General features: G+C 29.1%; 3 protein-coding genes across 3 annotated transcripts; all 3 read right to left on the reverse strand.

The window, feature by feature from the left end:
* Positions 1-16: 16 nt before the first annotated feature.
* Positions 17-4,109, reverse strand: LOC130803116 (uncharacterized). Its single transcript, XM_057667298.1, has 4 exons — positions 3,545-4,109; positions 1,926-1,995; positions 1,597-1,685; positions 17-337 (listed from the first exon to the last, which is right to left on the reverse strand). Exons 1-3 carry the CDS (start codon positions 3,905-3,907, stop codon positions 1,633-1,635), a joined length of 486 nt encoding a protein of 161 aa, XP_057523281.1. The 5' UTR covers positions 3,908-4,109; the 3' UTR covers positions 17-337; positions 1,597-1,632.
* Positions 4,110-11,253: 7,144 nt separating this feature from the next.
* LOC130802462 (uncharacterized mitochondrial protein AtMg00810-like) lies at positions 11,254-15,251 on the reverse strand. The gene is made up of 3 exons (XM_057666478.1): positions 15,208-15,251; positions 14,973-15,120; positions 11,254-12,045 (listed from the first exon to the last, which is right to left on the reverse strand). The coding sequence occupies exons 1-3, from the start codon at positions 15,249-15,251 to the stop codon at positions 11,254-11,256; spliced, it is 984 nt and encodes a 327-aa protein (XP_057522461.1).
* A 7,530-nt stretch (positions 15,252-22,781) lies between these two features.
* LOC130803115 (uncharacterized) lies at positions 22,782-23,749 on the reverse strand. Its single transcript, XM_057667297.1, has one exon. It carries the CDS (start codon positions 23,679-23,681, stop codon positions 22,977-22,979), a length of 705 nt encoding a protein of 234 aa, XP_057523280.1. The 5' UTR covers positions 23,682-23,749; the 3' UTR covers positions 22,782-22,976.
* Between the last annotated feature and the right edge of the window lie 587 nt (positions 23,750-24,336).

Here is a 24,336-nt window from a genome sequence, read left to right on the forward strand (position 1 = left end):
ACAGCGGGATTAAAGCTCTTGTCCAGAAACATAATTTTTTCTGGAAAAAATCAATACTAAGCAAAAAATTTCAGAAGTTGAAGTTACATCAACAAGGGTGACAATATTCCGACTATAAAACCTCGACTGATTTAATGAAAAGTATTCTTTGTGAACAAAAAAGGTACATGCTTAATAGGTCTATGAGTACATGTATATTCGATCGATCATAGATTCGACAATTTATATGTAATGGGCTTAAAATAGATTATGAGTAGTGAAGTTAGGAGCAGTGCAACAAGCAACTAAACAAATATTGGAACCTGATCTGCTTGAAAACGACGAGACCACCCGGCATCTACACAAAACATATGGCACAAATTAAAAAACATGTATTCAAATAATCACTGATAACCTTTAAGTGATCACTTACAATTTTAACGTTATCACTTTTTATAATTTTAAAGTGATCATTTATAGATTTAAAGTGATCATTAACATCTTAAAGTGATCACTTAGAGAAATGGGTTATGGACCCGTCTTACGGTGAGATAGTCTCATACAAGACGAGCTGCTGGTACCTAGTACTTAATCCAACGTTTGCCTAAAAAGGACTAAAGGCAATTAGGGAAGAAGTTGACAAGCTAAGGTCAAAAATTAGTTTGTATGTTCGACTAACTCGAATAATGATTTGACTTAATCCATTGATTAGTGAGATGATAACACATATTTTGTGAACGGGAAAACATGTTCTACAAAGTGTTGTTGTCCAAATATATCGACAGACGAAAAACATCGTTGCGTTGAAGCCAATTAAAAATGTCGCGCATAATAGATAAATGGCCAATTCATTTTGAGGAGGTCATGGCGATACACAGAAAAGTTTAAGTAAATAAATCTAAATGGACTACTTAGCAATTAGCTCATGAGCATAAAAAAAACTTGAGAAGGAAACTTAATAAAAACAGAACTACTGAAAATCCATCTAAGCGGAAACACGAAAATGTTTTTACTCGAAGTCACTTGCCAAAAACGGCCATTGTTTACCATATATATTTAAAAAAGAGAAACAACCGTTGTTTGGATGACTGTCCTTTTTATTGAGGTTTAGCATAATGACATGGTTGGGAAACACCAGACCTATGTTACTCGGACTCTTTATTTTGCTTCGGGAACCGTGTCCAATCCTTGATGTTCAGACATTGATATGACACTTAAACACTTCATTTTTAGGCGTAAAATTGATAATTTAGATGTATCCGACACTTGGATACGTACCAGTATCCAACATCAGTATCCAAGTCTAAGTAACATAGCACCAGACAATGCTACAGGTTAGATAAATGAAAGAGTTGCTTGTATATCTAAAATGCGCAATACATAGAGTAAAAATTTTTACTCCTCGAGAAGCAAACTCAAAATCACGAAATACAGAAGCTTGGTTCATAATTCACAAGAGTTTTACTCAATCATGAATCTTATTAAATTCGCACCGTCTCAGATATAAGTTCCACATTAATGGCATTTATGGGTAAATACACAAATGAAATTAAGTCAATCACTAGTACAACAGTGAAAATTATTTGAGAAAACGAAAAAAAAAAAAAAAAAACTCACTGTTATCCTCCTTATACTGTTAATATAAAGTTGCATTTAGCTCCTCGTATCCTTTAGATCTTGCGACTCTGAGTCACTTACATTGTAACCTACGAGAAAACCGATAACAGTTTATGACCGTGTAACGTTGGTAAATAAACCACATGTGATCCCACGTCGAAGAATTAGAGAGAGACTGATTAACACATATACTTGATGGGCTACTCCTAAAATCAATTAGTTTTAGGATGTCAACTCATCAGGTTTGTGTTCAGTCAACTCTCCTCTTGTACGGGTCTTGTATACAAGTCTAAATTTAGCGGTAAAGCCAATTTGGAAACGAGACAAACCTGGTTGTTTATCCCTCACTTTCCACGCAGAGGACCTGTTTTTTGAAGCTTTCATAATCCAAGTACGCCCCTGAATTACATAAGTAAGAGAAATAGTTAATTACATTCCAGAAACTAATGCCTAACAGCATAAAAACAAGCAGGTGATAGTAAAAGTCATTAAAATATGAAATAGTCTAGTGGCACCCAACAATCTACATCCTCACCATAATGTAAAATAAGGCTGCATCGCATCGCATCATTTGAAGTGTAAAGGTTTTCAAAAACAACGAACTGATATTTCCGCGTCGTAAGGTGTGAAAAACCTGCGTTTTGGGCCATATCAAGGAATATCCTATGGTTTCGACCGATATGATAATTGTATCACTCTCGTTGTCGTATCACCGTTCCTTTACCGCGATCCCGACTGTTACTGCATTTTTACACTATGATCCTCACTGCGACAACATAGCAATCAACACATCCTAGACACCGGCTTGGATTCGATAAACATGACACAGTTTCCATCTAAAGCTGTCTCCTGAATTTTGCTACATTTTTGTTTTTGGCTAAGGTCTCGCATTCTCTTTGTTAAATCTCATCCAAAAAGCGATTCTCTTATATCAAATTCAAAACAACATAGGGAGCAAAGCTTAAGTCTCCGATCCCATATTTATTCCTCAAATTGCTTGACTAACAACAAAAATTCAGTTACACTATTCAAATCTTCATTCACCAATTTAGCATCTACCTTCAAATGGCAAAACAAGGGAAATATTTGTCATATTAAGCAATACTCGAATCCATACTGCGTATTATAGCACATTAGATAAGATTCAACCAAAACTTTCACCTAGAACCAAAGAGAAAACTGAAAAACAAGGCTAAGCCAGCAAGCCAACATACCAATAAGAATAGCTCAATTCTTCTAACTTCTAAATTACTCTCCACTTCAAGAATTTTGCTTACAAGCCATTACATGTTTTTAGATACACAACCATGAAAATCCTACTTGCAGTGTAACATAATTGGCTAGCTAATTCACTTTTTAAATTTGTAATTCGCTCAAATTTGTCCAATAGTAGCCCTAAACCGACCACAATTTACTTTTTTCGATTCGCGAGGAGATTAGCGAATCATGTGGCACCCGAACACTCTGTAGTCTACACAATCATATACTCCCTCCGCGCCTTTAAATTCGACAAACTTTTGTCTTTGCAACATTTCCAATTTTGACAATGGTCTCACATTCTCTCTATCAATCTCATCCATAAACGCATTCTCTTACCGTCCACTCGTTCTCATATCATATTCTCCAACTATAAATCAATAACATACATACCCAATTCCCTCGTCAAACTCAAAGGGATGGAGGGAGTACTCTATACATCTTTCAAAGCCTAATATATAAAAGAACAATTTCCCAACATTCAATTTTCTTGCTGCTAACCCACATTATCATACAAAGCAACCAAAATCACATGGCAAAACATCAATCAAACTACCATTAGTCCATTCAACATACATAATTCACCCCTAAAATATAATCACTTCAACAAAAAATAAAAACCCAAAACAAAATTATAATTTCATGTAAATTAAACTACACAAAAATTAAATTTTCACTTAAAAATCCTTACTTTTTCAGTATCCTTACGAACACCATAACCACTATTATACATTTGACCCACCAAAATCTGCATAGAAATATCACCAGCTTTGGCGTCCTTAAGTGTATCTTGAAACCACCTTTTCACACAATCAGATACAACTTCCCCTAAGGGAACTCGGGTCTGGGTCACCGAGTTACTCTCCATCTTTTGACTGAGTTGAGCTGAGTCAACTCGGGTAACTTTTGTGGGTTGTTTGGGTGACTTTGAAATTGATACAGAAACTTTGTTGTTTAAAGTGGGTTTTACTTGTATTGGTGGGATGAATCTTTCTGATGAGATTAATCTTGCAAAATTCTTCAAGCCTGATGTGCAGGGCAAAGATCTTCCCATCTATAAAAATGGGGGAAATTTTGGGGAAAAGGGTTATTGAATTTGATTAAATTTGCTAATTGTTATGTAAATTAATGGATTTTTCTGGAATGAAATGTTATCATTCGTTACCTGTTTTTCATGGTAGAAATATTGAATCTTTATTTTTGTTAGACAGAATAGACCCTTTTAATTGTTAATGTAAGTTGGTAGGGATGAATATGATTGTATATCTGTCTATTTGGGCAATCATTCGAAATCATTTTCATAGATGTTTAAAATAGATTCGATAATCTAAAATTTTTTCGATTTTGTAATCAAACTTAATTTAATCCGACTTTAAAAATCATTTATAATTATGTATAAAACAATATTTACACAAAATTTCATTTCAAACCAACCCGAAACACCAAACACGATGACTCGAATGAAAACCTATCTCACTTATTATGGTTCACTTTCACGCTATACCCGCGTTGTATGCACTCTATATAATCAGTTTATAAGTTTTTGATAAAATATGCAAAATTGATGTAAGGTAATCCATTGCAAATATAGGGTGGACAGGCAAGGGGGGGATCGAGTGAGTATGGGGCAGGGCATGCAAATATGAGGTGGGTAAGACCTACTCCCCACTATCTATGGTAGATAAGACTTTTTACACTCATATTCATCCACTATCCATCAAATTCATACTCATACTGCTCCAACTATGAAGGATACAGTTATGTCATTTTTGATTATAATTGGTCACTTTAAAATTGTAAACATTTACTCAAAGATTGTAATGATAATCGTAAGGTTATAACTTATAAGTAAGCACTTTAAAACTATAAAAGTGTAAGTAATCAAATTTTATAATGATCATCAAAAGATTGTAATTGATCACTTTAATATATATTGTAATGTTATTAAACAAACATTAAAAGTGATCATACTATGCTTAAACAAATAATCACTTTGAGACTAATAATATATCAAATCTAATTCAATAAAAATATATACAATCGAACCGGCCTAATAAGACGCGTCTCACTTTCTCACAAGTGAGACGGTCTCACTTAAGTTTTTGTGAACTTATATTCCATAAAGGTGTAACAACTCTTTTTTCTGATCCAGTGAGTTCGGAATCAGCTTGGCCCAATATTTAAGGTTATGACAAAATAATAGCCAGCTCAATTTATATTTGGGTCAAATGTAATCTCTATTAGCCCACGAATGGATGTTATTTGGGTTGGGTTATGGCCTTATAGTGTTATCAAAGTGGCTTATTTGAGTAGTTCTTGGAATTTTTTATTTTCTAGAAGAGAAGTTGCTTATTTGAATAGTTGTTTGGTCAATATTTTGAGTAAATTTTACATGAGACATTTTCAATGTGATAGGTCCCTAAAAAGAGTTGTATTTTCAATATTTAAACTATCGATTTTTAACATTTAAAATGACGTGTTAAATATAAAATAAAATAAGATTCACATAAGAGTATAATTGCCTGCACATAAACCTAATGAGATCTCATTCTATAACAAATTTGTGAAAGGTTTAGTGATCCATCAAGATTATATGTTAGTCTGGATTATTTTTTCATCACTTTCCCTCGCATGTGAGCCAATTTCTTTATTGGTGGAAATATCTTTCTTTAAGAACATGCAAGTTGATTATTACAGAAAGCTGATAATTTTTGCCACTTGATCGTAAACCGTTAGCTCTAATACCGTGATTAATTTTTTATTGGACTTGTACATAACATGACCAACACCAAAGGATAGTTTACTGCACTCATCCTTTAACTGAAAACTATTGCTGATAGAGATTAAGAGGAATACCACATCAAGCTTAGAAGTTAATCAATCACTCTCTAATTTTTAAATATAGAATTACAAGTGAAATGGTTTTCCAACATTATTATGTACATTTTCTATATATTATGTACATTTTTCATGTCATTCTCATGATAGAAATTTAGTTTTCACCGATTATAAAAAGTTAATTTTCTAGTAAGTTTGATTTTTGTCCTGCTTTTATTTCTAAGCTATTGTCTTTATCATGGAATAAAAAAGTAAAAAACCATATTCTTATTGTGAAGAGACATAACAATTTAAACACCAGAGTGTTTAGTAATTAGTTTTTTTATTGGTTTTCAACTTTTAACTTTTTGGTTTATCATATAACCAATAAAATGTTTAATTAAATGTCTTTATACCAACTAAAAAGCTAACTTTTAAGTAAAAAAAAAAAAATACTATTTATAACTTTTTTCATTGGCTCATTTCTTTTAGTCTACTTTTTTCTCTAATAACAACCAATAACTAATAAATTATTTTTACCAAAAATCTCCATAGAAACTGATTTAAACAGTTGGCTAATCAAGATTAGATCTTGTCTCAGTTGATACAAGTACCGCTTTTCACAAACACTATCTTAAGATTGAATCTCGCCAAGCCCTTCTCCTTCCCTAAAACTAACATGTAATCCAGAAATAAAATAATTAACTTATCAAAAAATAATTCAATTGGTCAAACCAACTAACATTATTAGCCAATAATTTCAACTAACAATCATTTACCACGTAGCCCATTATCAAGCAAGTGTAGTTTCTAGCAACTTCTACGATCCTTGTCATATTATCAAATCACAACCAATTAAAAATTGTTGGCCTTATCTTATTATAATTGGTTGAATTATTTGCTAATTATTTTGGTTTCTTGCGTCTAATTATCATTTTGTAATTGTTTCCACCTTCATAGTCTTCCTCTTATGAATCTTTGAAGTGGACCTTTGATGTTTGTCGGCATACAATTAAAGCTAATTCAAACAACCTTAATTAATCACTTTTATATTCCTTAGCAAAATTGAATTGTGCTATTTATTAATTTTTTATTATAGTATAGGCTAAGTCGCTAAGGAAAGCAGACGGTTAGGTGACAATTAAATGCAAAACTATATCTGAAAAAAGTCATAGTTATTCTAACTGCAGTGTATTTTATGACATTATATGAACTCTGGACAAAATGAAATGAATGAGCCCTCTTTATAGAGACTGGAGAGTTGACTTTGGTATTTAATGGGTGCTTGACAAATCAATAGAGACAAACCCCTATTTATTATATTTATCATTATAAATATACACTTATCATTATAAATATACACTTATCATATAGTTTTCAATTGGTAAAAAAAAATCATAAATTATAAATTTTATTCAGGGTTTACTTCATCAACAATAATTTTCAAATTATATTTGAATAAACAAATTATTATGATATGTCGAATTTGTTAATGGTTCATACTTATGACATATAGTCGTCCTAACATGAGTACTCATTTTTGAAAAAATATTATTGAGTTGAAGTACTGAGTCTCTTTCTAGCGATGAACTCTAGACATATGTGTACTTTATCCTGAGTCAGAAATACCCCTGTCCAACTCTCAGAAAACTCGATTTTCCGTTTAATCAAAATTACTTGAACGAGGTTGCTAATTGTTCAAGGGTGATTTGTCATAATGATGTTTAGCATTTGACTAATACGTATTCCTACTTAATTAAGCAGTAGCAACTGTCTACAAGCCAGTAACTAAAGCAACAACCTACACGTATGTATGTACTAGTAGTAGTAGTATACTAATACACCAATACTAAAACAATTCAAATATTACGTCACATTTTTAATTTAGATGGTGGTTGATTATGTTATTCTCTTTGTTAATTACTCTTCATTTGCTCAAATTTTGATACATTGTAAAAATATAAGTGAGAGTTTTTGTATGCTATGTAGCAAAATGAAAGGCACTGAGAGAAAAGACTATATTTTTAATACATCAACGTCATTATTTTTACACTGATTTTTTTATTTTAATCTATAAGAATATAACCATTCTTTATGTAAACTTATTTTGATGGTTTATATCTACTCCCTAGAAATTGGAGCAATATTGAATGAAACTATACTCATATAGTATTATGTATAGTTAATTTTACATTATTATTCTTTTAAATTTGCTACTGAAAGTGATAAAAGTGATTAACAGAGAATTGTAATAACGGATTTGCTATATAATACCAAGAGACAACTATATTACATATTTATATTTACGATTGAAAACAACTATTATTATAATATATATTATTATGTTCCTTTAAATTTACTACAAAATAAACATATAAAAAAAATTGTATTATGAAGAAATAGAGGGTATTTACACCTAGAAAACCTATTAAAATGATTTGTTAAGGTCATCAATCATGAATGATCAGCTCATGTTTGGATCCTTCATTTCAAGTTAAAGGTGCTTATAAAGATACTATTCCTGGTGTTTTGGTCAAAATTTTCTGCCTACCCATTGAAAAAGCATGGGAGAAATGCCCAAAAACTTTTAACTTTAGAAAAAGGTAAATAAATGAATCAATTTAGTTGTCCCATTTTCTTATGTGGCAAAGTTTTTTTAGTTGTTTCATTTCTGTTTTTGTCAATCTTTTTTTACCTAAATATTCTTAGTTCACACAAGTAATTACGAATATACCCTCATATACCTTACTTACTCAACTACCCTTCACTATTTACCCTTCACTATTTACCCTTTACTACTTACCCTTTCTAATGAACCCCACACCAGTCTTAATAACCATGCCCAAGCAAATGGAACATCTAAATTGGTTCGGAGGGAGTATTAAAAATGATAATTTTACTTAACTATAGAGATTTTTTTTTTCACTCTTGTAATAAAAGTTGAATTCTCACTCCTTACCTATAGAGATCCTTCCACATATTCCGAATCAAATTAATTAAGAATATTAATTGGAAATCTCAAACTAGATATAAAACTAAATATTCTCTTAGTCTTTATCAATGTATTTTGATTTTTATTTTTATATGTCCCTTTTATTTTACAATATTTTTATTTTGAATATTATTCTTATTATTTTCTTTAATCATTATCAACATTTATTTTCTCTTTTAATTATATATATACTCCCTTCAATTCTTTTCAATTGTCTCATTTCTTTATTTGGGCAATTCACTTCAATTGTCACATTTCTATTTAAGAACATAATTTTTGAACCAAATTGTCTTTATATCATTCATGTAATTATCAAAACACCCTTAATTTTTTTACTAAACTACACTATTTGACCCCCTCCCAGTACCCACTACATTACAAAGGTATACTATTTAAGGTGATCCCTCCACTTTCTTAATATTCGTATCCAATCTAAATGGGTCAAAAAAAATAATTAAAGAGAATATAATTTAGTAATTTTTACCATTTTTTTAATACTTATGCTAACGATAGATGTTATAATCTCTTAACAAGAAGGGAATAAAACGTTGGTAGATTTTAGTGCATGATGAGCCAGAAAGTGAATAACACCATGGAAATATTTAGAATATATAATTGGCGTCATAATCACTCAATCGCATTCCAAGCCTCCTACGAGTATGCATTGCTTTTTTAAAATTCAACCTATATATGCCCACTTGCTAATGATGTTATAAATTTCTTTTCATCTAACAATGTGGGACCACTTAAATGAAATAAGTATTCATCATCTAAGAGAATTTTGTAAAAAATCAAAAGAAAACAAAAGAAATTTGCCTAGTATTAATTTTTTTATATTTAATACTTCCTCCGTAACGTTTATTTTAAGTTTTTTTATTTTATAAGAGAGAAATTTAAATTTAATTTTTGAAATATATTCATATGAGATCTTGTTAGATTCGTCTTGATGCAAAGAATTTTAATATATAATTTTTATAATTTTTTATTATGCATACTATGAGATATATTAACGCTCAAAATTTACGTTAAAATACATAAAAAAAGTAAAGTGGAAAAAAAGAAACACATGAAGTACAATATTTTTTCAATCTTAACTTTGACGCAACAAATAGAGCATATAACACATATAAAAGCATCAATTTGCAATCTAAGCTTTTTGATTTAAATTGGTCTCTTTACAACAATTTAATTTGCACAACTACACTTATAAAAAGTGTATTTAGTTTAATTTAATGCGTTATTTTCTATAGTTTTATAATAATTTGAGATCAAAAATTACATACTTAAGCCAAACATTTAGGTTAGACTTGAAAAAGATTGCATAATAATGTAATTTAATAATTCATTTCAATATGATCAATTATAAATTAAAATTAAAAAATTATGATTTTTGACTTATCTATCAAATCATGTGATCATGTGAATTAAGCTAAAATTTGTCTAGTAAGGGGGAATACTTTTTGAACCCAAAATTGAGCATAGATAATTTCCCATTATAAGCTATAATTCTAATATCGTAAATCCCTTGGAAAAAACGTAAAAATGGCAAAGTGTATAGAGAATATGCTTAGCGATAGAGATGAATCGCATCAAAAGAGAGGGAATATTCGTATTTTAGAAAAAAATGTCGTGAAAAATATAAATTTTTACTAATTTTTTTATAATAATATTATTTTTTAATTAATTATAAATAGTACGAATTTAGAATTTGTTTTCACATAAAAATACCAGCTTTTATAGCGAAACTATTAATGTTATAACAAACTATGTATATAAATATTATTTATTTCAAAAATTGTTTTCATATAATAATTATCAACTTTTAATTTTATGCAAAATATAATGCAAGAAACAAAAATTTGAAACATATAATATTTACGTAAACTCAAAGGAATTGAAGAAGTATATCGATGAATGTTATAACAAACTACATTTATATAATATCTGTATAAACTTAAAAGGGATTAAAGGAGTATTTAATAGTGAAACCACATGAGGAACTAGCAGGGGCTTAGCTTAGCCCCTGTGGCCCACTTTCAGGAGTTACTTCCAATTGAGTTTTTTTTTTTTTAATTTATTGTTAATATTGCTTTATATTTTTCAACCTTTTAACTTTTATTTTTGAGTTTCGCCCTTATTATAGTGTTGGAATCTGATACTATCCGCTAAGAATATGCCTTCTTCATAGAGTTTAAATTTATACTCTAAAGTGTTCTATAAATGACATATTCCTACTTCTTTTCTCTTACAAATGATAATTAAATACTTCCACAATTTTAGAAATAGTTTTAGGATAATGTGATCCTTCATCCCTTTCATCCAATGTAAGATGTATATATATACAAATATATCAAACACTAAAACATAATCCAAAGACCAGAATACCCTCACACTATATTCCTAAACCTTCGGACTATATCACACACCTAATACACCCCGCCAATCGAAACTTATCAAATAAAACCCGAGGTAAGCCTTTCGTGAATATATCTGCAATATTAAAACGAGAGGGGACATGTAACACCCGGGCTTGACCACGAGCCACCTTCTCACGAACAAAATGAATATCCAACTCAATATGCTTTAGTGCGCTAGTGTTGGATAGGATTTCCCGAAAGATAAATAGCATTAACATTATCACAATAGACCAAGGTCGCTTTAGGAATATGACTGTGAAGCTCGAGAAGAAGATTACGAAGCCAACAAGTCTCGGCAACCACATTGGCAACATCCCGATACTCAGCCTCCGTGCTAAAACGAGAAACAGTAGATGGTCTCTTTGCGGACCATGAAATCAAGTTATCACCAAGATACACACAATATCCAGACGTGGACCGTCTAGTATCAGGACAACCAGCCCAATCCACATCAGTAATCCACACTAAGGATGATGACACAGTAGCGATAAGATGAAGACCCAACTGTATAGTACCCTGAACATATCGAATAATACGCTTCAAAACATGGAAATGATATTTACGAGGATCATGCATATGAAGACAGATTTGTTGCACAGCATAAAATATATCCTGACGAGTGAATGTCAAATACTGAAGAGCTCCAACAAGACATCGATATAGAGTCGGATCAGAAACGGGAGAGCTAGAACAGATGTCAAGTTTGTGAGCAGTATCCACCGGGGTGTGAGAAGGCTTACACGATGACATACCAGCCCGCTCAATTATATCAGTAGCATACTTACCCAGAGACAAGAACAAACCATCAGTAGTACGAGTAACTTTTATACCCAAAAAATAATGAAGAAGGCCCAGATCCTTCATAGCAAACTCAGAAGACAGAAGAGATATGATATGCTGGCAGAGAGAGTCAGATGAAGCAGTCAACACAATGTCATCAACATATAGCAACAAAAAAGCAATGTCCTTACCACAACAGTAAATAAACAAAGAGGTATCACAAAGATTACTAACAAACCCAATGGAGTAAACATACTTAGCAAAACGCTGATATCAAGCATGTGGAGCCTGTTTTAAGCCATATATAGATCGCTTGAGTCTGCACATATAATCACGATGTTGATAATAATGAAACCCCATAGGCTGATGCATATACACCTTTCCCTGCAAACTACCATGTAAAAATGTAACAGACTCTTTTTCTTAATCTTAAATATTTTGACAAAATTAATAATCGTTTCGTTTTATTATTTTCTTTTTAATGCCATTTCGAATTTTATTCCAATCTTTCTTAAGTTCTTGATTTTCTTTTATATATAATTTATTTCTTTTAAAATAAATTACCTAAATATTAAGTCTAGCTAAATTACCTACAATAACTTAATCTTTTTATTTCCTATATTAAATTATGATTAAAAATAAAAGATATATATATATATATATACATATATATATATATATATATATATATATATATATATATATATATATATATATATATATATATATATATATATATATATATATATATATATACATATATATATATATATATATATATATATATATATATATATATATAATGATAATAAAATTTTAAAAAAGTAAAATAAATTAAAAAATAAAAATCTAGAAGTTGGCGGCAAAACTAAGTTAGGTGGCATAATTCCATTTAGCTTTTATTTAGATGGTATGATTATAATTTAGTTCTTATCTTAATTTTTCTTGCCCATGAAGGAAATTAAAATAATAAATAATTTTACAATCCTTAGCCTATAAATAAACCAAGCATACCGTGGGTAAAAAAAAAAAGGGGAGAAGGAAAATTAGAAAATTTATTTCAAAAATAAGCTAATTGCTAAAGTAAAATTCTAAAAATCCTAGAACAATTCCTAAAAATCCTCAAAAATTTCCTAATAATAGTATTTAGTATTAATTATAGAAATTCAAAGGGAGGAAGCTAAATTTTGTGGCTAGAAATTCTACAACAAAGGAAATTAATTAATAGTAAAATTATTAAAGGTATAAATTCTTACATATATTTATTTACATAAAATTATGCCCATAAATTTTATATGTGTTTATAATATATAAATTTAATTTTCTGAAAATTTTGGTGAATTAATTCGTTGTAATTTATTTTATATGATTTATTCATTTTAATTGCCAAAAACCGCATAATTTGAAATAATTTTAATTAAAATAGTAAATATTAATATTTTTAAATTTTCTGTACATATATATATATATATATATATATATATATATATATATATATATATATATATATATATATATATATATATATATATATATATATGAGATATAACTTTTATATTAATTTCGTGAATTATAGTTGAGTTTAAATATTATTATTAATTTTTGCTAAAAAACGCATAAAATAAGGAAATTCATAAATTGGGTTAAATATAATTTATTTTAATGTTACTGTATTTTCTTTTCATTTAATTTATTTTTGTGAAATTTTGTGATATTTAAATTTTTAAGAAAATAAATTAATATCTAAATTGTTATTATAGGCGAAAAGAAAGAAAAATGAAAATAATAATTAAAATTAATTTATTTTGGTGAATAAGAATATACACCAACTCATTTAATAATAATTTATTTATTTTAAAATATTTTGTGTAGATTTTGATCTTAAGGAAATTAATTATTCATGTACTAAATCTAAAAATAAGCTATTAAGAAATTAATTAAATGAAATAAAATTTTATTTTCTAAAAATTTGGATAAATGAGCTAAGATCTATAATAAACCCAATATGTCCTTTTAAAGATATTTTTGGTATTTATTTATGATGGAACTATTTATTTTATCATTCATAATAAATAGACATTTAAGAAATTGATTATTAAGAAATTAATAAAGCTTAATTGAAAATTTATTTATAAAGAAATACTAAAGACCCATTTAAGTTTTGATTTAGTTTAATAATAAATGATTATTTATATGTAAGTTGTTATAAATTTATTTCTATTATATGTTATTGTAATGTTGCATTTATATGAAAACAGTAACATGATAATAAAAAGGCTTGATAGTAAGGAAATGCCGAACCATGCTTCTGGCATGTATAAAACGTGGGATGTGTTTTCCGGCACGTAAAATACGGCGAACACAGTAAGGTTGTTTAACCTGATCTGTGGCTCGAGCAACATTGTACTGGAGAAGTGACGACTCCCACTAAGTTAGGGGTTTTGGTTTACCTCATCCTAACAGGCCCTTACATATATCAAACAAAGATCATATGTGTTGCATTCATTAAATAAGTAATCGAATTCCACGCCCTAACACTCAAGCAGAAATGTTAGTAAATCATGCCCTGGTACTCAAGCAGAAGAACCAGAAGTTTAATATATTTAAATAAATCTAATCTTAAAATGAATTCCCTATAATACATAAGATACCTTGCAAATTATTTATTGTGATTTCACTTATCTTTGCAAATTACTTATTGCAATGCATATATTTTCTATACCTGTATAATTGCGGTAAGTTTTTATACTTGGTTTTTTTTAAAGTTGACCGATTTCCATCGGTTGTTCCCATATTTGGGGAGCAGATGCTGCAGCTAACTTTACATGAAGTTATTAAGAAGCTATTGTATTGTTTATGTGAGATTAGGATATAATATGTATGTAGTTTATATTATGGACGATAATTATGTATTAAAGAAAGATGTAATATTTTAAATTTTATTTTAATCAATTAAGTTTTCTTTGTTTTTTTTTTTGAAAATTCTTTTTTGTTTTATTTCTTTTTCGCAATAATCACGGTTCGATAGACTTCCGCTTAGCGTTACTTACTATTATATTACTTTAAACCTTTGCTTAGAAAAGAACTGTCCGTTACAAAAAAGCATTTTTGACATCTAACTGATGAGTAGACCAAGACCTAGATGAGGCTAGGCTTAAAACAACTTGTATCGTAGCCAGTTTGACAACCGAACCAAATGTCTCACGCCAATCCACACCAACCGGTTGAGAACTACCATCACCTACAAGACGAGCTTTATACCTTGCAAAAGATCAGTCAGAATTGGTTTTATGACAAAAAATCCATATACAATGAATAATATTGACCCTCGATGGACTAGGAACCAACTCCAATGTATCATTACGAATAAGAGCAGTATATTCTTCCTGCATAGCCTCCTTCTAATGAGGATTTGATAGAGCCTCTTTCGGATTGCGTGGGACAAGGGAAGGAGTGGTGATCAAGGAAAGATTAAGAGGTTTGCAAAGCTTGAATATGTCATGTTGGAAACGAGTGGTCATAGGATGTGTAGGTAAGGTCGGGGGAGGAGGGAGAGGACTGTGAGAAAAGGAGGGGCAACCTAGAGTGACAAGAGGAGCATGGGAGCCTATATCATGTGGGTGATTGGCAGAAGCCAGATGTAGACGCTGGGACGAAGAATTAGATTGGAAAGAAGGAAGAGGCACATGAACTTCATCAATCGGGGAACAGAATGGGACAGACTCACCTTCACGTGGTACCTGTGAAGCAGACTGCCTAGAATGAGAAGATGGAAATTGAAGGTCTGGAATATTGGACTGATGATTAACCAGTGGATGTAATCCAAGAGGATAATGCGAGTCCAAAAATTCATATTCCGAGGGCATGGCCAATTTTAGCTTGGCAATAGGAAATTGTGTCTCATCAAATTGAACATGACGGGAAATAAAAATGTATTCTGGTCTTTGGATTATGTTCAATGAATTTCTATGGGATTGGATTCTGGAACCAAATGATTAAGTTCATGAATTCTTGTTTTAAGGAAGGAGTCTTGTTCAAGAAAGGAAGAGGATAAAGGTTATAGAGACAGACAGAAAGCGCACAAGAGGATGAAGGTCAGAGGTATTACCTATGAATCTGATACCATGTAGGATAATGTGATCCTTCATCCCTTTCATACAATGTAAGATGTATATATATATACAAATATATCAAATACTAAAACACAATCTAAAAACCAGAATACCTTCACACCATATTCCTAAACCTTCGAACCATATCACACACCTAATAATAGTTGATGAAAATGTATTTTATTTGTACTATGCCATAGGATATAGGATAATATGTTATATTTTCCTTTTGTAGAATTTCCAAATAGTAATTAAATAATGGCAAAATTCATTACATAGATGGTATTATCTTGATTTTATTATTTTTGAAAAAGTCATACATTATACTCCCTCCAATTCACTAGTAATGTCCCATTTACTTTTTGGATACTATTGATTTCTTACTCTTAATTTGTATTTTATCATTAATCTATAAGTTAAAACATAGTTAAGTGGAATCTTGTTTGAATCGTCTCAATGCAAGTCTCAATGCAAGGATTATTCATATCAACTTTTCATAATTTTTAATTATGCACAATTAGAGATATTAAAAATTAAATACTTACATTGGATAGAATGCACAAAGCAAATAGAACATTAATAGTGAATTGGAGAGAATATAACACGGAGAAAATATTATATTGATATAGAATATGTGCAAAGTATATGTTTTTATTCCTTTTGAAATAGAATATTCGTATAAATAATTGCCAAAAAAATTACATGCTTGATTGTGGTCCTTCTTATCCTCCTTTATATAGTTAGTACTGAATCTTTAAACTAATGGCTGATCCGCATGACACTTTTTACAATAACTTTTATACTAAAATTTCGCAAGCACAATATCAAATGACAAAAATTGGTATGAGAAGGTCGTACTAAAACATGTGTCTTATACTTGGAGTAATTAATCTAATGATATAAATTATTAACAAATAGACTTCTTACATAATAACATAATTTGTTTTTAGTGGGATAAATTTAACGATATTTAATTTAAATGTTACTACTTCAAATTTCTAATAGTATATATAGTGGATTTAGTTACATTTATTAGAACCATTAGAAGCATAATAAAATATTTTACTAAAATTTTTTGCGACATAGATCTAGTAATATTTCTCATAAATGCCACTATAGACTATAATAACAATTATATATGTCATTAAAAGTCAATTAAGTGTCACTAAATCACTTTATAGTGGAACTTAAAATAAAAACAAACAATTATTAGTTTATTACGCTAAAAAAATAAATCAATGGCATTTTTTTAATGTCGCTAAATCAAATGTCGTGAAAAGTTAAATTTGTATTAGTGTTATTTTGAGATTGTATTAGTCTATCACAAATAACTCAAAAAATTAATGTCACTTAACACATAATACTCTATTTGTAGCTCAAGAGTAGCTCAAATGGTGTCCAAAATACATAAAATTAAGCTGATGACTCGAATGAATATCTCCGGTAAATGCGTGTGCGAGGAAGGAGTGGTTATACACTTATACCACACCATGCAGGTGTGGCAGCCCGGTGTTTCTAAGGACAACTCAGCACAGCCAGGATTCAACACGTGCAAGCCATTGTTTCATAAATTCCATCAACCATACATGACTATTATTGGATACAAAATGACAACGGTTTGTGGTCCAATACTACGTATATACCATTCATGTAGACATAGGAAACTCATTTGTGTCTCCTATAGTGGGTGAATGACCTTAATAATGATCCATTGGTGATTGATTATAATATTTCCTTTTTAATTTAACATTATTGCCATTAATTAGTTTAAGCAATGTTTTATATATGTATGATAATGCAATAAAGCCCATTGAAGCTTTATTAAGGGTTAATTCAACGGTAAGACTATAAATTATAGAAAAAATTTATAAAAAATACATCATATTCATAATCCATTGAAAATAAATTCATTTATTATTTTTTTTCAAATAAATAAAGTATTAGACACATTTACGTTCAATGAACCTAGGTGACTTGCAATCTACTATTAAGGTTACTCAAGCCTAGCTCCAACCCCACCCCCACCCTTAGCCCTTTCTCCACTGTTCCTCCCCCACCATCAAATAAACCCGTCCTACCGCCTAAACCCTATACGTATCGTCCACCACGAGCACCCCTTCCCCTACTTTCCTTGTGTTACGAGTTGGAATATGATATATTTACACCAAACTTGTGGTAGGGATGGAGTTAGGGAGGCTGGCTGTCATGGCTGGTGTTTGCATGAGGGTGTGGGAGTATAGTTGCAGGGGTGGTGGTTCGTTAGGGGATGCACGCTTTTGTCTCAGTGAGAATTACATTTATGTTATATTCTATAATAAGATTTGAATTTTGATTCTCACTAACTCTCTTATTTTTCGGTTCAATCCTTATAAAAATAATAAATAAGATTTTGCCATAAATAAATATAGTCCAAAATAGTACTATCGACTATAAGTGCAAGTTGCAAGCAATATACTAGTGGTTAAAAACCGATCAATGGTACTTTCTTCGTCCAATTTACTTAATTATTTTTATAGAATTAGGTTTAGATGTTGGTTTGAAATAATAATTTAATAACAAACTAAAAATATTTTCTTTTATATTTACATTTTGCCAATACTTTCATATCTAAATGGATTTATGTTTAGAAGAAATAAATAAGGTATAATCTACATTATTCTCTATTTTATCTTTTTTTTTTCATTACCTTTAATTTTATTTTATTTATACACACAAACACATCTTATCACTAGGGCTATTTTAGTTTTTTCTCAATAAGATTTTTTTTTATTTCTTGTGTATAGCCAAAATGTAAAACAAAGAAAGTACAATATCTAAGTAGTAGCCTAAATCAAGACCAAGGTCCAAGCACATGAACTAGCATAGGTAAATTAAACGAAAAAAAAAAGAAAAACAAAAAGGGGAGACCCTTGACAAAAAGGGAGTGCAACTATACTTAGATTAGAATCGATTCACATAACAAGCTCATGTTCAAATGTAGTCAACTTAAGTTATTGTACTTAATAGGAGAAAATTTGCAAAAACACACCTTATAAAATCAATTTTTTTAAAAAAATACCTTTAAAATTTTTTTTTGTAAAAAAATTTTTTTAAGAGACTTTTTATTAAAAAAAACACCTTAAATCAGTTGTCGGTGACTTTTGTCAACTTTCAGGCGTTGACTATACCATTTGAGTTCAAAAGTCAACGCCTGAAAGTTGATAAAAGTCATCGAAAACTGATTTAAGGTTTTTTTTTTTAATAAAAAGTCTATTAAAAGGTGTTTTTTTACAAAAAAAAATTTAAAAGGTGTTTTTTTTACAAAAAAACTGGTTTTATAAGGTGTTTCTTTGCAAATTACTCTATTTAATATTTTAATTTTTTGTGTAAGGTAGGCTAAGGGAAAAAAGAGCTAGAGAGAGAGCAATGAAATTTAAATTCAAGTTTTTTTAGAGAAAAATTTTATATATTTCAACTAAGACAAAATTTAATTTTTTAATTTAATATTATAGTTAGTATGCCTAATAAGTACTCTAGCTACAAGTACTCAGAAAAGCAAGTTGCCCATAATAACACCAAAAACGGCTCAACAAATTGTCTTTTTGTTCCTTTTCTTTTTTCACTTTAATATCACTATTATTTCATATTATGGCAATTAATTTAAAGTCCTTGTTTGATTACGTAAATTGTTTTTTAACGGTTGAAATAAATTTATACTTTTATAGTGTAAAAATATAACATTAAATTTAAGGTCCTTTGAAATATATAGTCTAAATTATTGATCATTTTAGATACATAGTATTGAATCTTGAGCAATTTTTTTGATTAACATAATATATAATTTGATTATTAAAAAAATTTAAAAGAGTTGAATAGTTATTTTTTTAAAATAATATAATAACTTAAGAGAGGCGGCACGACGAATTTTAGAGAAGGTCCGACAATTGTTTTACATGCCCTATCCATAACTTGTGATGTCAATTATACTTGGTCCTAAGCCTAATAGGTGAAATAGTTAAGCTATCAATTTATTTTGACCACTAGTTGAAATTAGAAGTATTTATTCGGCACATCGACCCAACAAGTTAAGGGTTATTATTGGGTTTTAATGTAAAGGGTCTAGCTGGATTATTATTGGACTTAGTTTCCATATAAATAATTACATATTTTTATTTTTTATATGATATTATTATATATATAAACATGTCAACCAACAAAATTAAATTAGAAGATTATTAAATGAACTTTTTCGATAATAAATTAGAATGAGTCAATCTAAACAGACATAAATATTAACTTATTTTGACCTATTTAAAATTTTATTTTGCTTTATTCAACCTGATTTATTAAAATTTTGACCCGAATAGTCAAATTTTGGAGGGTCTTGTCTATTTCTATTTGTTGCAACTTGTAAAAAGGTTAAAGAGTTGTGTATGGTACAATCATCAAAATCATACGCGTTCATTCTTTGGACGATACTTCTTTTATTTGATCAATTTTGTCTTGCATAAATTTTTATGTAGGATAAAAATATAATTATGTGAAATTATTAAAATTTAAAAAATTTTAATATGTAATTAAAAATATTAAAAATTAAAATAGTGTATTGAATAACATAAATCAAAATTTTAGCAATTAAAAAATCAAAGAAAATATGAGTTGATTGGTAGACCTTTGAAATATGGATGTTACTCGTCAAGCTCATAAGATCATAGAATTATAAAAAAAAACACTCATTGAAACTTTTGAGCAACTTTAATATATATATATATATATATATATATATATATATATATATATATATATATTCTAAAATTATAGATATATTATAATTTAAGTTTTCTAACTCTATTTAAAATTGCTACTTTTATATATAATTTTAAATTCATTTTTCGTTTAATATGTATTATTTAATTTATGTATGTATGTTTATAAATATTTGGATTACAGGGTTAGATTTCTCCTTTTCATAATCTCTATTTAGTAAATTTTTAATTTGCTAACCAACTTTTCAGTTTAACTATATCATTTACCTTGTTTCTATGATTATTTCTATCATTTGCTATAAAATTTTACCTTGTATAACAAAATTTTTAAGAAAATGTTGCTTTATTTATAATTGCATGGTAAAATGAAAGGAAAAAAGAAAAAGTGAATTAAGGACCACATAATTCAACCATTCTTAATTTCATGCATCAATTTCACAATTATGTACTTTATGACGACATTTAAGTATGCATTCCTGTCTATTTGAAAACAATTTCCTTCTTGATTAATGGTATCTTTTTTGTTTGGAATTGAACACAATTAATTTAAACAAATTCATCTTAAACACAATTAAATTTGCATAAATCCGTCTTGTACCAAGGATTAAGTTTATTGATCGAAGAAGACTACTGGTATTTGGTGCATGGTGGTATTAGGTAATATTAAACAGCGGTAATGAGAATGAAAACTAGTGTAACTTTGATTGAAAAATCTTTTTGCTACCTTGATGGTCATGTTTGTCCAAATTTAATCATTTCGTTTTTTATAAAATTTATTCCAATGCATTACCATTGGGAGAGTTGGTATTATGTGGTAATGAGAATTTGTACACAAAAAAAACTTTTTTCTCATTAAAGTTTCATCACTATGGGAATGACGTTAAACTTTTGATGAAATTTTACACTAAATAATTCTCATTACCACCATTTAATACTACTAATTAGACGATATTTTTCTTCTAAAATCGTTATTAAAAACTAGTCATTGGAAGCTGACTCAAAATGTTATCTTTGTTAATAAATTGGCATTTTCTCCTTTTTCTAGTTGCTCTAAAATTAATTTTTGCACATCTAATATTCATCACCTAATATTATTAGAATATTACGGCTACTGAATAAAAAAACATAATTATGTGAATTTTTATTTTATTCGTCTAATAACATATTTTCTTAATAGTAGAACTTTAGTTATAATATTTCTACGTACTATCAATTAAATACGCTTTAAATTTAGATTTAAAAGCATTATAAGACAGTCTTATAGAAGGGTAAACTCGTGATTGTTTAGTGGTTAGCGTCATAACTCATAACGTCCAAATATCTCCTTGGCTTGCTTTGTCAAACACACTTTCAATGAACACTTAATTGACATCACCACATCCTTGACTCTCTTATTTCAGTCTCAATTAATCTCTTTCCTCTTTTTCTTTCTAAAAATCTTTATCATTTTTTACTACATCTTATACAAAATTTAATTAGGACAAAAGTTGTAATTTACGGAAAACGTGAAAGATACGTGCTAATGAGGTTAAAACAATTAAATATATAAATTTAAATTAAATAAAGAATATAGGCTGTAATTAAAATTAATTTTGTCCCTTTTATTATACTTTACACATTTGAGATTTAACTTTTTAACTGATTTTTTATTTTGATTATTTTAAATTATGAAATATTTAACTAAAAATTAATATTTTTAATATTATAAAAATATACAATTAGACGAAGTAAGATTTTACTTGACTATAATTTAAGTTATATATTAACTGCATTAATATAGAAAATATTTCAAAACATTGAAAATACAACAAAATGAATAAGACGGACTGGGTATTATGTTCTTTCATATACCTTTCAATTCGAAGCAATTTGTATTTTATATTTAATTAGAGTGTTGAAACCGAAAATATAGTCAAATAAAATCTTGTTTAATTCGTTTTAATATAAATTTTTTTAATATCTATCTTTTATATTTTTTTTAATTAAATAGTACAATTAATATGATTTAGAGGGAATATTTTTTTTAGTTAGTTCAATAACAAAAACAAGTTGAAAGAAAGAAAAGTATTAAAACGACACAGTTTTATTGTACAACAGAACTCCATTTTACACACCAGTCACCAGTACAACAAATACATTACAGAACAAGAAAAAACTTCAAACCACAACCAAACCAACAGGTATAATAATACAATGAAATCACACTTTAAACAAGACTCAAAGAAATTACAAACCCTTAACATTCAGCCCATAACCCGAATCAAAGAGCAAGAACCAAACCCGGAACCGATTTCCCAACCCGATTAGAAAGACTACTTTCCCAAAGAGGTTGACAATGATGATGATTAGAACAGATCTGATTAGAATCAGACGGTGTAGAAAGATTGTTACGATTTCCAAGACGAGTAACAGTAACAGAAGTATTGAAATACTCACGCACTTGAGTGATTATCCCATCTGTAACCGTCCAAGCATGAACCCAGGAGATTGAACGATTATGATCGCAGCCTTCAGCTAAAACAAGAGAACCAAAGGCTACGATTGATTGTGGATTAAAAACGAAACTAGAACTTACAGAATCTCCGTCTCCACTCAGGATGTGCATCAGAAATTGGTGAGATGGCGGACCATGGAACCACCACTCAAGATCGGAAGCTAGAAGGTTGGAGACCTTATCGGCGTCGCGAGAATTTAGGGCTTCATAAAGCGCAAGTACCACCTGTTTGTTGGTGGATTCTTGGTTTGTGGCCTCCAGTGCTGTGATATTAGCCAGTTCTTGGGGGATTTTGAGGTGATTGTTAATGGAGGTATGTGAGCTTGAGAATTTACAGTAATGGAGGATTTGATTTATGATGATTTGAATTGGGATAGTTTTGGTGATGGAGAGATTATGGTGGGTTTTATAGGGAAGGAGGAGAGAGAAAGTGGATCCCACTTGTATATTGATGACGTGGTGTAAAAGCATTGGTTTTAAGAGAAATTGACGCGTGGTGCTTTGTTTTGGGTTATGTTATGGATGAGTTTTATTTTATTTTGTGCGAAATATTTGTAGCCCAAATCTAGCGATTAACAAAGTTTTTCATTGTGAGAATAGCTTCTTTAAACATGTTTATAGGGGTGTTAATTTAAATCATTGGATAGATTTGGTATTAAGTGTTTTTGGTCGATTTAAAATTATTTTTGTTTTTATTGTGATTTTTTAATTAATTTTAAATATATTTTTATATCATATTTGATTTAATTATAATTTATAAAATCGGGTAATTATTGAATTTTAGGATTTGTTTTGACTCTTCTAATTAATCCTAAAATAAAGAGTTAAACACCAAGATTCAAGAAGAAAATTAAAAATCACTATGAAAATATGTTGAAACTAACAATGATTTAGATATCTTTTATAGTTTTTATTTAGTTTTTTTTTCTATTTGTTTGACAATATTTACAAAAATAGTTTGGGGTGTTCGATAAAATTGTTTATTAGATAATTTTAATTTATTTTAATACAAATAGAGGATAAATACAACTGGTATTTGATACATTATCTGAATGAAATACTTTATATGAATAAGTTGTTTTTGAACAAACTACACATAGCAGCGGATTTAAAATCAGCTGGTTGA

This window comes from Amaranthus tricolor, chromosome 16 (genome assembly GCF_026212465.1).
Source record: "Amaranthus tricolor cultivar Red isolate AtriRed21 chromosome 16, ASM2621246v1, whole genome shotgun sequence".
Taxonomy (NCBI): Eukaryota; Viridiplantae; Streptophyta; class Magnoliopsida; order Caryophyllales; family Amaranthaceae; genus Amaranthus; species Amaranthus tricolor.

Bases quoted from the DNA above. Each gene is read 5' to 3' on its own strand.
- LOC130803116 (XM_057667298.1), bottom strand. From the start codon at position 3,907: ATGGGAAGATCTTTGCCCTGCACATCAGGCTTGAAGAATTTTGCAAGA. The intron at 1,996-3,544 runs GTAAGGATTTTT...TATGTAATTCAG, and splicing joins TTCGTAAGGATACTGAAAAA to GGGCGTACTTGGATTATGAA. The intron at 1,686-1,925 runs GTTTGTCTCGTT...GTTTTCTCGTAG, and splicing joins AGTGAGGGATAAACAACCAG to GTTACAATGTAAGTGACTCA.
- LOC130803115 (XM_057667297.1), bottom strand. From the start codon at position 23,681: ATGCTTTTACACCACGTCATCAATATACAAGTGGGATCCACTTTCTCT.
- LOC130802462 (XM_057666478.1), bottom strand. From the start codon at position 15,251: ATGCAGGAAGAATATACTGCTCTTATTCGTAATGATACATTGGA. The intron at 15,121-15,207 runs GTTGGTTCCTAG...ATCTTTTGCAAG, and splicing joins ATTCGTAATGATACATTGGA to GTATAAAGCTCGTCTTGTAG. The intron at 12,046-14,972 runs GTCAAAAATGCT...TGTTGTGGTAAG, and splicing joins GGTCTACTCATCAGTTAGAT to GACATTGCTTTTTTGTTGCT.